Genomic DNA, 15,675 nt, shown 5'->3' on the forward strand with positions numbered 1-15,675 from the left:
CACAACTGTGAAATGTCTGAGCTGGGTTTCAAACCCAACTCCTTTGGCTTCCAGCCAAGGTCGTGTAGCTAGTCAATGGCAAAGCTATGGCAGAATGAATGATTTTCAGTATAACTTAGAATGTAAAATGTTAAGTCCAATATGAATACTAACCTATGTTTTGGGAGAATGACAATTTTTCTCTATTATTAAATATTATAGCAATGACTGATCAAACACCTTCACTTTGGAGCTTTGGAACAACAAAAACATTTCAAATTCCCATTGAACATCTGGATTTCAAATTTGTTGAAAAATGTTCTGATGTTAAGCATTTGGAAAAGATTCTTGTTGTACTCAGGTAAACATTTTTTAAATTTTCAGTTCTTTAGAAACAGCATGTTCATTAAATTAATTAGCTGATTCTTTTTAATTTACTTTATATAACATTTAGATGACATTGGTTTAACATATAAAAATCTTAACATATTGGAAAACTTTCAGTTGTATGGTTGTTTATATTTTATTAATACATATCTGAACTCTCACCAGTAATTTTATTATGGGTATCTATATAGTTCTGTTGAAAGTTCTCATGACCTATTAACAACTTTAGAGTTAGATCAGCTTGAACTTGTCACAATTTTCTGAGAGAGTGAGAAAATAGTAGTGTATATTATATATTTAAGAAATTGTAGCTGGGCATTATGAAAATGTAGCCAGTCTAATCTACAGAGATCCTCTGATACACAAATGTCCTTTATGTCAATCATATGAAATAAAAAACATAAGAGTGGATGACTAGCCAACTGATTCAGTCCCAACTGGAGGCCAGTGGGATTGAATGAAATGAGCTAGAAAATGATTCCTATGTTCTTTTGGAAGTAAAGGAACCAAGGCTAGAGGGAAAAGACAAGAGTCATATGGATCCAAGGTAGTCATTATTAGACTAGTAATAGATACCTATTTGGGGTTTCCTAGGGAGCTTGAAGGCTATCTAAAAACTTCTAGATAAAGGCCTCTTTTCTTTCTTCTGCTAAGTCAACATTATTGGCACTATTATATTCCATCCACCATTGTCACTTTGTTGTTTTCCCATTCTTATCTTTTAGTCCTTTCTTGCCATCTTTTTCTCTCTATGATGACATCTTCTTCCTCAAGATTATAATCTTCATTTTAGAAACCTGATCGTTTATGAAATGAATAGTATGAGACTTTGATTTCCAAACTTTTTTATTCCATGGCACACTCATTATTATATCACCTCTTCAACAAAAATAAATTAAAAGAATCAAAATAGTTTCATGCTATCAATAAAGTTATTTAAAGATGTTTAGTGGTTAGGGTCAAGTGTTTGGTTGAGAATTAGAACTATCACTGTCTTTATTTGGTCTTCACTCTCATGTGGGCATTGCCACTTTATTCCCAATTCTTCTTTTCAGGGATTATCTAGTCAATACCTAGTTCCACTTCTGTGTGGGTAAATAAAGGGTTCTTTAAACCTGCAGTGAAATAAACAATGGGGAGGAAATTAGCCTCAGATAACGCTGTTTCTGATGAATTTACTAAATCTCCTCCCACCAGAAAACTGTCTCATCCTATGCACCACAAGAAAACTCCTCTCATCCTGTGTCCATGATAGTCTTAATTAATGTATGCTTCTCTGCCTTTGTTGTTATTGTCGTTTGTTGTTCAGTCATGTCTAACTCTTTGTAAATTGGGTTTTTCTTGGCAAAGTTACTGGAGTGGTTTGCCATTTCCTTTTCCAGTTCATTTTACAGATGAGGAAACTGAGGCAAATGGGGTTAAGTAACTTGTCCAGGTCTCATAGCTGGTAAGTGTCTGAGGCCAAATCTGAACTGATGAGAATGAATCTTACTGATTCCAAGCTCTACACCACCTAATTCTTTTTAGAGAGCTACATTATATAGCAATAAAATCTTTTTTGTTCAGCTTCCAGCTGGTATTCCCAGCAATTAGACAATTAAGAATCTATGTCATATATATATATATAATAGTATTCTCTTCTGCATTTAATCCTTCCAAGGAAAAACATCAAAACAAAGAACAATATTTTAGAGAAACCTGTTTTCAAAAAACTAAACTGAATATATTCTTAAAATGAACCAGAATTTAAGAATACATCAAAGAATTAACCTCCTCTATCAATTGACACAGTGCATTTTTTTTAAAGTCTAGAAGTCAAAGAAAATACAGATGATGGAAATCATATAACATCTATTGGTCATGACTTTTATTTAAGTTTTATTTTCACATATGGGAGAAATTATAGTAAATTTAGTGAAATGTTGTTTTAAAATTCTTCTATCAATTGTTATATCTGGTCCTTGTGGTGTTAAATAAATGAAGGTTGGGAATATAGGCTTAGTATAAGAACTAAGATAAGAGTAATGAAGAGCATTGCCAGTTTCATTCTCAGCAAAGAGAAACATTTACAACAATCTTTTATATACTTAGTGTGGCTTTCACTAAGTACACCTCCAGTCTTTCCCTTCTTCTTCCTGCCATAGATGTGGCAGCATAGCTTAGCAACTTCCCAATGTAGATATTCTCCCATCTTTTCTCCCTTGCTTGGTTGTGTCTCTTTCTCAGCTTAGCTGTCTCACTTCCCTTATATTTTTCAGCTCTTCTTTTTAGGGTAAGGGGAAGAATGTTATCCTTTTTCAGAATAGGCATATCCCCTATCTCCTTGGATCAGAATATACTTAATATTTTTTTCTTATATGTCCTCTAATTCCTTGAATAAGGTGGGTTCTACTTAAAAAATGTTAATGAATGTTCTAGGATTATTGTATTAAGTTTTGTATTTTTGGTATCCTACCCAGAAAGATGAATTTTTAAAAAAATGATCAGATGTCTTAGTTTGACAGAGGAAAGAGTATGACACTATTTCCCTATGTATGAACTTCTTTTATTCCCCCAATTTTTTCTTAGATTATACTAGATTATGAAATCTACATTCTACATAGGTGTCCCAATTTCTCCTTCTCTGCCTATGCCTAGTATTTGCAACCCTATCTTTGAGCTGCAGATTTCTCTATTCATTAAATGAAGATTATCTGTGTTGTCATGATCACATTTTTCTGAACTGAAAAGGAGAATATATATTCTGATGAAGCCTTATTAAAGTGTCCTCCCTTTCTTAATCCCGTGAAATCAGTACCTTTTCAGAAAATACAGATCGTATGCTCACTTTAGACATGGCATACATAGACTTGTCTTTTCCCTTTTTAATGCATGTAACTATTGTATGTTTTAAGGTCTGGTGAGGAAGGATTTTACCCTGAACTTATAGAATGTTGTGAAAAACGCCTCCAAACCCTGTGCCCTGAAAGTAGAATCTTGCGAAAAGAGAAACCTGTGGCAACAGCATCAAGTTTTACACGAGAAGAATGGGAAAAAATCGATGGTGATATAAAGGTATATATGTAACAGTTTTTGATAAATTGTACATAAAATGTTTGGCTTGATTTTTAATCCACAAAATTATCAACATTTCTTCTTATATTTACCAATGTCATGAAGGTGATATTTGATGCAACCTGAATATTGGTGGCCTAAAATACTAGGAAAGGGAAATAATTCCATCAGATGAATAACAGGATAACTGATGTTCCATCACTCTATTATACACATAATAAGATCACACTGGTAGGCGGATATAATGGAAGAATATGATCAAGTAGTTGTTTGTATAGAAGAGGAAAAATAATCTTTGGAAAATTAGCTCTAGCCAAGTTTATGTAGTCATAGCTTCTTGAACTTTCTCTGGGCCCTACTGTAGAGGGATTTGTAGTATACAATGTGGGTTCATTTCTGTCATTTTTCAATTGTATCCTACTCTTCATAACCCAATTTGAGGTTTTCTTGGCAAAGACACTGGAGTAATTTGCCATTTTCTTCTCTAACTCCTTTTACAGATGAGGAAACTGAGGCAAATAGGATTTTTTTTTAATTTTTATTTAATAATTACTTTATATTGACACTCGTTTCTGTTCCGATTTTTTTTCCCCTCCCTCCCTCCACCTCCTCCCCTAGATGGCAAGCAGTCCTTTATATGTTGGATATGTTGCAGTATATCCTAGATACAATATATGTTTGCAGAACTGAACAGTTCTCTTGTTGCATAGGGAGAATTGGATTCAGAAGGTATAAATAACCTGGGAAGAAAAACAAAAATGCAGATAGTTCACATTCGTTTCCCAGTGTTCTTTCTTTGGGTGTAGCTGCTTTTGTCCATCATTTATCAATTGAAACTCAGGTCTCTTTGTCAAAGAAATCCACTTCCATCAAAATATGTCCTCATACAATATCGTTGTCGAAGTGTATAATGATCTCCTGGTTCTGCTCATTTCACTTAGCATCAGTTCATGTAAGTCTCGCCAGTCCTCTCTGTATTCATCCTGCTGGTCATTTCTTACAGAACAATAATATTCCATAACATTCATATACCACAATTTACCCAGCCATTCTCCAATTGATGGGCATCCATTCATTTTCCAGTTTCTAGCCACTACAAACAGGGCTGCTACAAACATTTTGGCACATACAGGTCCCTTTCCCTTCTTTAGTATTTCTTTGGGATATAAGCCCAATAGAAACACTGCTGGATCAAAGGGTATGCACAATTTGATAATTTTTTGGGCATAATTCCAGATTGCTCTCCAGAATGGTTGGATTCGTTCACAACTCCACCAATAATGCATCAATGTCCCAGTTTTCCCACATCCCCTCCAACATTCATCATTATTTTTTCCTGTCATCTTAGCCAATCTGACAGGTATGTAGTGGTATCTCAGAGTTGTCTTAATTTGCATTTCTCTGATCAATAATGATTTGGAACACTCTTTCATATGAGTGGTAATAGTTTCAATTTCATCATCTGAAAATTGTCTGTTCATATCCTTTGACCATTTATCAATTGGAGAATGGCTTGATTTTTTATAAATTTGAGTCAGTTCTCTATATATTTTGGAAATGAGGAGGCAAACAGGATTAAGGGATTTGCCTGGGGTCACATAGCTAGTAAGTGTTTGAGGTCTGATCTGAATTCAGGAAGATCAGTCTTTGTAGTGTTCTGGTTGGTTTTCTGGAGGTCTCTGGACCAGCCTTCAGTTTCAGCAGATTAATCACCACAAGAATAGCCACATGTTAAAGTCCAAATCCTTCAAAGTCTTGTCTTCTTGCCGGGGCTTCAACTAGCTTTCTTGGAGGCCTTCTGGAGTCTTGGTTTCCGGTAGAGAAGCTAAGGAGGAGAGCCTGCCACCATAGGGTGTGAGATGGAATGAATCTGTCTGCCTGAGTTTGTCCCAGTTTATATGCTGCATACTGAGTAAAAACCAATCATTTTTATCACTAGGGAACCATTATTTGTTGTAAGATTAATTCAATCATACTGAACTAGAGAACTATAGAGAACTATTAATCACCATGCTAAACTAGATAACCTTGTCTTATCAAAATCAAAACAAGTTAGCACCTTGTAAGAATCCTTGTTTCGATTATACAGTTCTGGCCCATAACAAGTCTTCCTGACTCAGATCAGGTACTTTATTCACTAGGCCAAGTAGCTGTCTATACAATGTGAGACAACCTTCAATTGTGTTCATCTTCTTTGAAAATTCCTCACTTTGTTGTGTTTCAGTTTGTTAAATCTTATTTAGGTTTCTGCCAATTAAAAATAATGCATCACCTTGGATCCCCTAAATTTTTTGTCTTTGCCTTTCTTTGTATCTGCCTGTTTCTGTGTGTGTCTTGTCTGCACACACACACACACATAGTCTGCACACACACACACATACACACACACACATACACACACACATAAATATACATAGAGCTAGCAATACAGGGAGCATAGCTTATGTACTTGGGCAATAAGGATATTGACCATGTGTCACTTGAAAGCATTAGGGGAAAGTAAAAAGAGTTCTAGTGTTGACCAGAGGTCCCTGGAAGTTCCTTTACTGGACCTCTAGTACATTTACCTGAGGCTGCCTATTGCTAGAAGTCCAGTCAGCTTCTGATTGTTCAGGTTTCAAGGGCAAGAGCTAGACTTCTGTCAAATTCCTTTGCTGCATTTTTGTAGAGATGTTTGTATAATCATTCTGAAAAGGAATGGTGATATTAATCAGTCATTTCAGATGGTGAGCTTTACCTATTCATTGATAGCTCCGGCCATGCCTGTGTAAATAAGTACCCTTTTATGGGACCATTGGTCAATCAGCTGAGAAAACTTCATGGTAAAGTAAACCCTGGCTATTCAAGAAGGGGAGGGAGGAGATGTCTCCAAAGCAGTGTGTCATTAACTAAATTGAGTACTGCAATGTTACAAGAACAGAAGTAGCAGAATTGGTGTAATAGCTATAAAGTATATGGATAACCTATTTACTTTCATTCATCCAATATTCTGATATACTTTGATCTTGATTGAAATTCAGTAGCTTCTCTAGTGAAAACTCTTTGGTCAGGGAATGAAAGAAAGAACATCGACTAGGAACTTTTTAATCTATTAAATTTTCTTTTTTCAATCATCAAGTGTTCATTTTTTTTTCTGCCTCCCACTACCTTCTTTTGAAGAAAAAAAAAGAAGCCAAAAATTTTGTAATATATGTTCATAGTCAAGCAAAAGAAATTTTCATATTGGCCATTTGGATCAAGGTTTGAATTCTGGCTATAGGACCTTTGACAATACACTTCATCTCATTTGATCTGTTTCCTCTTCACTAAAATGCCACAGGGCTGTACTAGTTAATTATGTCCATTTGAATCCCATATCCACAATGATCCTACAGCATCCCCAGTCTTGATTGGGAGGAAGTACCAAATGGACCTTATCATATCAGGTTGTCTTTTAAGCAAGACATAATCTTGATATAAATGCTTTCCACACCCATCTCATTTGGTACAGATGTTCAATAGACACGGTGTATCACCTGCTAGACAGAATAAAGTCTTTGTTACTTTGCCACCAGTTCATTTTCTTCTGTCTTTTTTAATTATCAGTTCTCATTTGAAACTAAGGTTTATAGGAAAGGATACTAAATTGCTTTTCAGCAATTTTGGTAGTATTAAAAAATAGAGCCATTGAATTCTGCCTTATCTGAATCTGACCTTTTGAAAACTCTTCATAAAATGATGTAATTAGGAAGATAAGAATGATGAACAGTAGTAAGAAGCAATAATGTAGCTGGTTTAAAGAGCTTCTTATGGATAATGAAAGAATGCTCTCTATAACTTGTTACATTCTACTTAGACAGTGTCCTGTTCTTGATCTTCCTTGTTTTTATTCTGAAAAAGTCTTTTATTTGTGGCAAACATGAAAAAGTAAAGACTCATAGAACTTTCAGGTTATATTGGACGTTTTGCTGTCTTAGGGAGGGAGGAGAGAAGGAGAGAGGTAGAAAAATTTGGACTCAAGATTTTGCAAAGGTGGATGTTAAAATTTATCTTTGCATATATTTGGAAAAATAAAATACTATTAAAAAGGAACTTTCTAGTTTAATTTGATTTTGTCAACAAATTGCAAGAGTTACAATGTGGACAAAGTATTTAACCTTCTGTAGGCCAGTAAGATGTGTGATGACATCTTGTTGACTTAACTGTGAAATCAACTAGGTGGCTGAAAAGACTTAATGGCTGTCCCAAAAGAACAATGTTTCTAGTCACTAGCAGACTTGGACACTCCTTTCCAAGGCAGATGAGTTGGCTATCATTTATTCTCATATTATTATGCCCATTTTCAAGGTGGATAACTCCTTTCCAGAGACATAAATCATGTGACTTCACTCATGGTCATAAAGCTAGTAGGTAACAGAGATAAGATTTGAACACAGGTGTGCTGACTCTGAGGATAGCAATAGGCTTTCCTGTACATCAAGCCAGGAAAGTCAGTTTTTTAAAGATAAATTTGATTCAGTTCCAATGATCACATTCATGCTGTTGTGTCTTTCTTATTCAGTTTATTTTCCAACAGGTTATTTTCCTTTTTTATCTTGATTAGTTTTTGTTGCTATTATGATAGTGCTGAAAAGTTTTATTTTTGTGAAGCCGAATCCATCTATCTAGTGTGCAATAAATCCTATTTATTTAGTAGAATACAATTGAGCTAAATGTACAGTTCCTTTTTCTTTTAACTTTTTAGTAGGTTTGTTTTGGGGTTTTTTGAGTGTATGGTCCAACTGGAATTTATTATCATATATAATATGAGGTGAGGATTGAGATTTTTAAAAATCACATTGTAATTCAGTTTTCCGAACATTTGTTAATAAATCCTTTCTTCAATTTTATTTTCCATAGTTTATCAATCACTACTATTTTGTATATTATAGTTTCTTCTTTTCAATAAATATATTCTGTTCTGAGAAGCAGTGTCCTATAATAGATAGAATTTCTGGACCCAGAGGTAGGAAGTTAGGATTGCATCCTGCCTTTGACATTTCTTAATGTAATTGTTGTGGCCAAATCATTTCTGAGGAATGACTCTGAGGAACATTCAATAACTATCTAAATTCTAGATAGATTGGACTGAATTGCTTCACCTATAGAATCATAAGTCATTCAGATTACTATTCTTCTTTTTTACTCTTTGTTGCAGCCATCTTGATTGAAACCTCTGATCTCAGAGGCGAGATGAATGAGGTGGAAGACTCATAGAGTGTGAAAAGAGCTCCAGTTTATTATGCCGTACAGCCTTGTTGCTATACATTTTTGCAAGCAGTGCGTGAACAGTAGGCAGTCCCCAATCACCATTCAGAGAGGCAACTCATGGGCTTTGCGTATGCATGGTATCTGCCAATGGGAGGAGAGCCAATCTAGCCATTCTAGCAATTTGCTCACAGGCTATAGACCCTGTCAAAGCATCCCAGTTCACTAGCAATTATGCTGTGATCCTCAGGCCAACCTGTTCCCATGACATGCATCACTGCTCTTTGCTTAAAAGGGGCATTTCTGCAACATGGCGGGAAACTTACTGTGTACCAAAGATCAAGGTGGCCTTGGTACTCCCTCTCAGCATGATCCCATACCCTTGCAACTCTCAGTAACAACTTTGATCATGACTGCTTTATAATATAATTAAGAGCCCATGAAAGTAAATCTGCCTTCTTTAATTACCCCTCCTCCCATCAACTCTTGATATTATTTTTTCAGGATTGTTTAAATGATATTTTATTTTTCCAAATATATGCAAATATAGTTGTCAACATTCACCTAATTCTTGATATTCTTGACTCTGGTTTTCCTTTTTTTGTTATACTTTTATCCAATTTTATATACCTGAAGAAACTCATTAATATCTTTGGTATTTTTTTGTTATCATTATAAATGTTATTTCTTTTAAATTGATAGTAAAGAATAATACAAATGATTGTTAATCCCTGAATAGTTGAGTTAATTATATATTATTTTAGCCTAATTGGTTAAATATGTTAAGCTCTGTTTTCCTGTAATTGTTTTTTTTTTTTTTTCTTTCTTAGAGTTGGGTATCAGAAATAAAAAAGGAAGACTCTAAAATGCATTTTCATGAAATGGACACATTTCAAGAATTGGAAGACCATCTGCCTCCAGTTCGTGGTACAAATAACCCTCTTAATACTGACAAGGTATTTGGATTTCTTTTTTAAAAAGTTTTAAAATAGCTTTGGCCAGAGGTTCTTGGGGGAAAGGGGAACATTTATGTTAACTTTTTTCATTTGTCCATTTTCTGTTATCCTCTTCTAGTTGACTTCCTGTCACAGAAGAATTAAAAAATGGAAACTTTTTGCTCAGGAAATGAAACACCTGAGAGATCACAGTTGTTCTGATAACTGCAAATGTCCCCAGAGAGTTGCGGGGGGAGGAATGTCATAGTACAAATTGCATACAGTTGAGGGAAATTGCAGGTACGGTCCGCTATTATTTGATTTGGTGCAGACTTATCTTCTCTTAAGGTATTCCTTTTGCCATTCAATTCAACACATTCTTATTAAAGTGCTTACTGTATGCAAAACTCTGTGATAGATTCTAGAAATATGAAAATAGCTTTTAAAAATTAATAAGTTTGATTAGTGCCTTTTCTTTTTACATCCCAGTCATTTCTTCCATCCCCTTACCTACTCTTCTCTAATAAGCCCTCCTCCCTTACAACAGGAAAAACAATTTAGCAATGTCACTCAACATGGTGGTAGCAATTGACAGTTGTGTCACACTAAATTCTTCATTTTGTCCTTTTTCATGGAGCAAGAACATTAAATTATATTTGTAGTATCCTCTCAGGTTGTCCCTGCCTCCCCAGCTTGTATTCAAAGGTTGAATGAGTCAAGTCAATAAACATTTATTTAGGACCTACTGTGTGCCACACACTGAGCTAGTTGCTGGAGATAAACTAAAAAGGCAAAAGAAGATGACCAATCAAGATTTGAGGTAATCATTGGGCCCATTCCCCTAAAACTAGAGCTCACAAGCTCCCAGAAGAATGTTTACCTTAACATTTAGTTATCCAGAGGACATAACTAAAAAGCAGTAGCAACGAAACATCTCCCCCATAAACGTGAGGTATAATCTCCCACAAATAGGAGAATGTCAGTGGGAAGAATGGACACAGTGCACACATGAAGGCGACATATATATAGCCAAGCAAGAGGAAATAACTCAAGTTTGATGCTATAGGACCTTTGATGTCCTTACACTAATTCTGTTACATGCTGTTGCCTGGCCATATTTACATTGTTTATTTGCTTGTTCAGAAAAGAAGGGGACAGACATTATTAAGATCTTAGTATGTGCTAGGCACTATGTTAAGTGCACAGTAACACTGTAAGATGGGTGATGTTGTCATCCCCATTTTACAGTGGAGGAAATTGGGGCAGAGAGTAGCTAAGTGACTTGCCCAGAGTCAAGTAAGTATCTGACTTCTAATACAACTTTCTATCTACTCTGCCACCTAGTTGCCTATCAAAAATAACAGGAACCTTTGGATCAGTAGAAGTATCTTATTTTTTTTTGCTCAGAATTTCAGCTCTGATGCCTTTCATTTTTTAAGCAGGAACAAAAAGCAGAATATGGGGTAGATCCACCATACTAATGCCCTTAGACTTTGATAGCTTAACCGCTCTTTATGGTACAGAGCTAGGTTCCCTAAATCGATTTCACTCTGGGTTATAGAAATAATCCATTATACTTCTAAAATTCATATTTATGGGGGGGAGGGGTGATAAGCCATGGGCATTGGTTTAGTAATCCCAAACTATTCTGGAATACAGGTTCCCACTTTAAGAAACAACAACAATCTAATTCTCTATGACTTATCCATAAAAAGGACTTTATGGAAAAAGATTCAGAAGCAATCAATGCCCAGAAGACCAGTTCCTTTTGCCAAACAGAATAGCCATTGTGAATTCTTCACATGACTGAACCCCAACTTTTGGTGCCTGCATCATCTGGTGTCTACATCAGACACATTAATTGGGAATTCTGAAGAATAGGAGTAAAAGAAGTCATCAAGGAATTATATGATAGGAAGATAAAAATGAATCAGTTATAAAGTGATGTCAGGCAATGACAAGTGAATGGTCAAAGTGTTTCACTGGGCATCCTCAATGTCTAGAGAATGAAAGGAAGGACTCCAGCATATTGAATGAGCATCCTATGGCAAATTCTTGGGAGAGCATAGGTAAGAGTTGCTTGTACATACAGCATGAATGAGTTGCTATTTGCATCTTTGGAGGGAACTTTCAAGTCAATAAAATCATAAATCCATTTAAGTATTTGATTTCTCTTATTAGAATACTCTTTCACATAGAGATTAATAATTTGAAATTTTTTTTACTATTTATTGGAAAAACTTAAGATTTTTCTAATGAACATATTCCTGAGTTTGAGGTGCTCTGCCCAAGTTGATTTGTTATGGAGATAACAAGACTCCAGAAACACATAGTAGACTGACCCATAATTTATCAGTTTAATGACATCTTTTTGAACTTGATTTTGAAGAAGTCTGGAAACAAGGATTTCAGAAGAAAAATGATTGTCCATTTTGCACCATATGAAAGGAAATTATGTTGGCAGGGTCATTCTGCATCTGATTTCTAAAAGAATGGTGACCCAACATATAACATGGTCATGTGTGGCAAAGCACAGGGCACCCCACCTAGAAAGGATGTGTTGGGCAACCCCTAGCTCATGGAATATGAATACCACACAGGAGGCTGGTCCTGCCTGAGTTCCATTTACTTCAAGGGCTTACCTCAGTGAAATCTAGAACAGGATATCTCTGTACTACACAGGCCCTCCTATTTATGAGATTTATGAGAAAGCTTGAACCTACCTTAGGCCATGACATCAACACATCTCCTTTGCTCAAAAACCTTTCATAAGGAGTCAATGTCTTGGGGTTCAGCCTGAACTGAAGCATAAATGAATCTCCTCCTTTTCAAAAAGGATCAAAATCTTTTTTCTGAAATCTTCATCCTTAATGACCACATGTATCTCACCAGACAAAGATTTGCTAACCCACAGGATTATCTTTAGAACTGACTGTTCAGGGAGGCAACCCTATTGGAGCATAACCTCACAGAAGGTCTATGGTTTCTCTCTGTGTCCAGCAGTCACCCTCTGGTCTCTCTTAATCCTTTTTTCATTTATCCAAGCAGAAACCATGGCAGCTTTGGGTCCAAGTGTTAGCTCAGTTCAGGGTACCCCTGGCCTGCTTCAGCCTTCTCATCCTGGAGAAGAGGGACAGGACAGCCAACATCTAGAAATCAGATGTAAATCCACCCTGCCTGGGGTACTTATCCCACAGGTCTATTAGGATGCTCAGCTCTGGGTTTTCTATTTTCCCTCTGTCCCTGTCTCTGTCTTTCTGCCTTGGGCTCTCTGTCTCCTTCTGTCTGTCTGCCTGTCTGTTTGCCTCTGTCTTGCAAATTTCATCTCCTATTGATGCTTCATGAGGCTCCCCTGCTGTTCTTCCAAGTACCTGTCATCTGCCCCTCATTCTTCTCCAGCTGGTGTCCCTTTCAAAGTAGGGGCTATTTTCAGGCCTCACCTCTCATGCAGTTCTACATTCAGAGTAGGGTAGCTCAGGAATCTGGGGGCTTTCTTATTGAACAATTGTGGGCTAACTGAAGTTGTTTTAGAGCATGTTTACTAAAGGACAGAAGAAAGTACACCCTTATTAGAGATAGTCAAGTAAATATTGTTAAAATCCCTAAATACCCATTCAGAGGATATTTTTACTTCTCTTGAGAGTGGTTTTTTATAAAGCTGTTTATTTTTTTCATGTAATGGATCCCACTGAACACTAGAGGGTGCTGTGGGCATCAGCCATCACCCTTCTTTTCCTCCCTGTGGCCGTAGGTAGTAGGTTGCCGGTTTACTCCTGTGTGGGTGGTACCAGGCTCTAGGATCTGCCTAAGGGTGTGGTCACATCTTCCAATCAAACCAGCCAGTTTGGACCCCTGTCTAGTTATTCGCATTTCTTTGCTTTGAGCTTTGTCTCACTTTTACTTTTAATAAACTCATTTTCTAGAAATGTTAAATTAATTAATGTCAAATGCCAATCTGCCATGCAAATCCCAGATTGCCACATACCCTGAGGGGGAAAAGATCTGGAAATTCAATGCTTGATCCAGCTTCCAGCCAAAGCTGGGAGATCACTAGAATTGTTCTGATAAATGCCAGAACAGAACAGTGTCTGATCTTTCTCCCAAAGGCTACAATAGACTGCTGTAATGTAGGGAATTGGTTGAATTAATTTTACATATATACATACATTTGGGCAGTTTTCCTCCCTTCTCCAATTACCCACCAACACAACATCAGTCTTTCAGTTGAGAATCAGTTGCAAAAATCAAACCCTGTCCTTTTTCTGATGCAATAAAGTAAAGTTTGTTGGGCTTTATCTCAGCAAAGTAGTGTGGCCCAAATATTAGATTCCTTCTATAAGTAAACAGACATGAGGGGAATAAGTTAGCAGACCTATGGCCTACCTCCATTACTTTTTGTCTAATAGTTCTATTTTCCAGAATCTGCCCTTACATATAACTTACGTATATTACATATAACTCCCCAAGTCCATGGAAGAATGTAGCTCTCTTGCCTGAAACAATAATAAGTTTTTATTCCAACTCAAGGCCTTCTATCTTAATCACAACAAGACCCTCAGGGAAAAAAATTAATATCTTGTAAAACTTGGCTTTATTCTTTGTTCAGAAGAAAGATAATAAATCTGGATCCTCTCAAAAGAAGAAAGTACCAAGAGATTATGCAGAGTGGGATAAGTAAGTACATTTATATTATATCTTTTTTTTTAGCTGTGTGTATCTATTTCTGAAAAGTACTGAATTACTGTAAAATTCAAAAATAATTTCTTAACTATCCAACCCAATCAGCATTTATATAGTCCATAAGAAGTCCTGGGCACTGTGCCAAGTCCTGGGAATGTGGTTAATAAAGAAATGCAAAATGTGTCCTCAGCTCACAATTTAAAGGAGGACACAGCACAAAAGGATACCGAAAATCGGGGGGGCAAGGGGCATGCCAGGAGGTACCTAGTCAGGACCACGAGCACCTGGAAACAGGCAGAGCAGCAACTGCAAACTGGAGAGAGCTGAGAGGCCAGGGTCTGCCTTCTTTCAAGCAAGGGATCCCCAGGGGTTTGGTTCTCACTCTCCTGTTAGAGGGGAGGGGAGATATCTTTAGTTTGTGTCCAGGGCTGTGACAGCTGCAGTTTGTCCAGCCCTGAAGTTTTATAAAGTGATTGACATCCATGATATGATTTGATCCCCACAACCATATCCTGAGCCATCCTTCATTTGTAGTACCTTTGAGGCAGGACCATATTTACATACAGATGAGGAAATGGGCTGGAAGAAATCTGATGTCTGAGGTCACCCTGCTAGTAAGTGTCAGAGCCTTAAACTTGGGTCTCCCTCTTCCTGGCCAAGCAATGTTCTTATTACTTGGGCTGCACTGCCTTTAGCACACAAAGCAAAGGACATTGGAAATTTGGCTAATTCTTGGTGCCATATGGCCTCTGGATTTTTTCGTAGATGTAAAGTTTAAGTAAATTGCATTCCTTTTCTCCAGTCCAGCCTCTCACACATATACCAGTTGTGTAGCCCTGGGCAAGTTAGTTAATCTCTTGGTGCTCTGGGCGTCATTCTGAAAGCATAAATTGTAAAGAAAGTCCCGATCCACGCTGATAGAAGCAGTTCCTTGTCTGGCAATTGCCATGCGGGCAGTTGTGAGTGCAGTGGATCAAGCGCTAGGCCTGGAGCCATGGAGACCTGAACCCAAACTGAGCCTCAGTCCCTTGCTGTGTTATCCAGGGCCAATCACTTAGCCGCTGCCTCAGTTCCCTCATCTGTAAAATGGAGATAATGCAGCTACCTTGCAGGGTGGCTGTGAGAATCAAAGAATAATGTTTTGTAAAGTATTTAATATAGTGGCTGGCCCAGAGTAGGTGCATTATGTCAACTGTTATTGTCACCATCATATATTATTACTGCATTATATCATGTAATTATATTAGTGACCTTATATGTCCACTTCTCTCCCCTATTAACTTCTGATCCTCTATTTCTATTTTATTTAGTCATTCAGTCAGTTCTGATTCTTTGTGACCCATTTAGGGTTTTCTTGTAAAGATATTGGTTTGCCATTTCCTTCTCCAGTTCATTTTATAGATGAGGAAACTGA

General features: G+C 36.8%; 1 protein-coding gene across 1 annotated transcript in view; it reads left to right on the forward strand.

Annotated features, from left to right (window-relative positions):
* The first annotated feature begins 203 nt into the window (after positions 1-203).
* SPAG1 (sperm associated antigen 1) overlaps positions 204-15,675 on the forward strand; it is a 71,707-nt gene continuing 56,235 nt past the window's right edge. The window contains exons 1-4 of the mRNA XM_051974455.1: positions 204-340; positions 3,261-3,420; positions 9,477-9,602; positions 14,188-14,255. Of these exons, the coding sequence (XP_051830415.1) occupies positions 204-340; positions 3,261-3,420; positions 9,477-9,602; positions 14,188-14,255 (491 nt within the window). The remainder of the gene's footprint in view (positions 341-3,260; positions 3,421-9,476; positions 9,603-14,187; positions 14,256-15,675) is intronic.

Source organism: Antechinus flavipes, chromosome 1, assembly GCF_016432865.1.
Source record: "Antechinus flavipes isolate AdamAnt ecotype Samford, QLD, Australia chromosome 1, AdamAnt_v2, whole genome shotgun sequence".
NCBI lineage: Eukaryota > Metazoa > Chordata > Mammalia > Dasyuromorphia > Dasyuridae > Antechinus > Antechinus flavipes.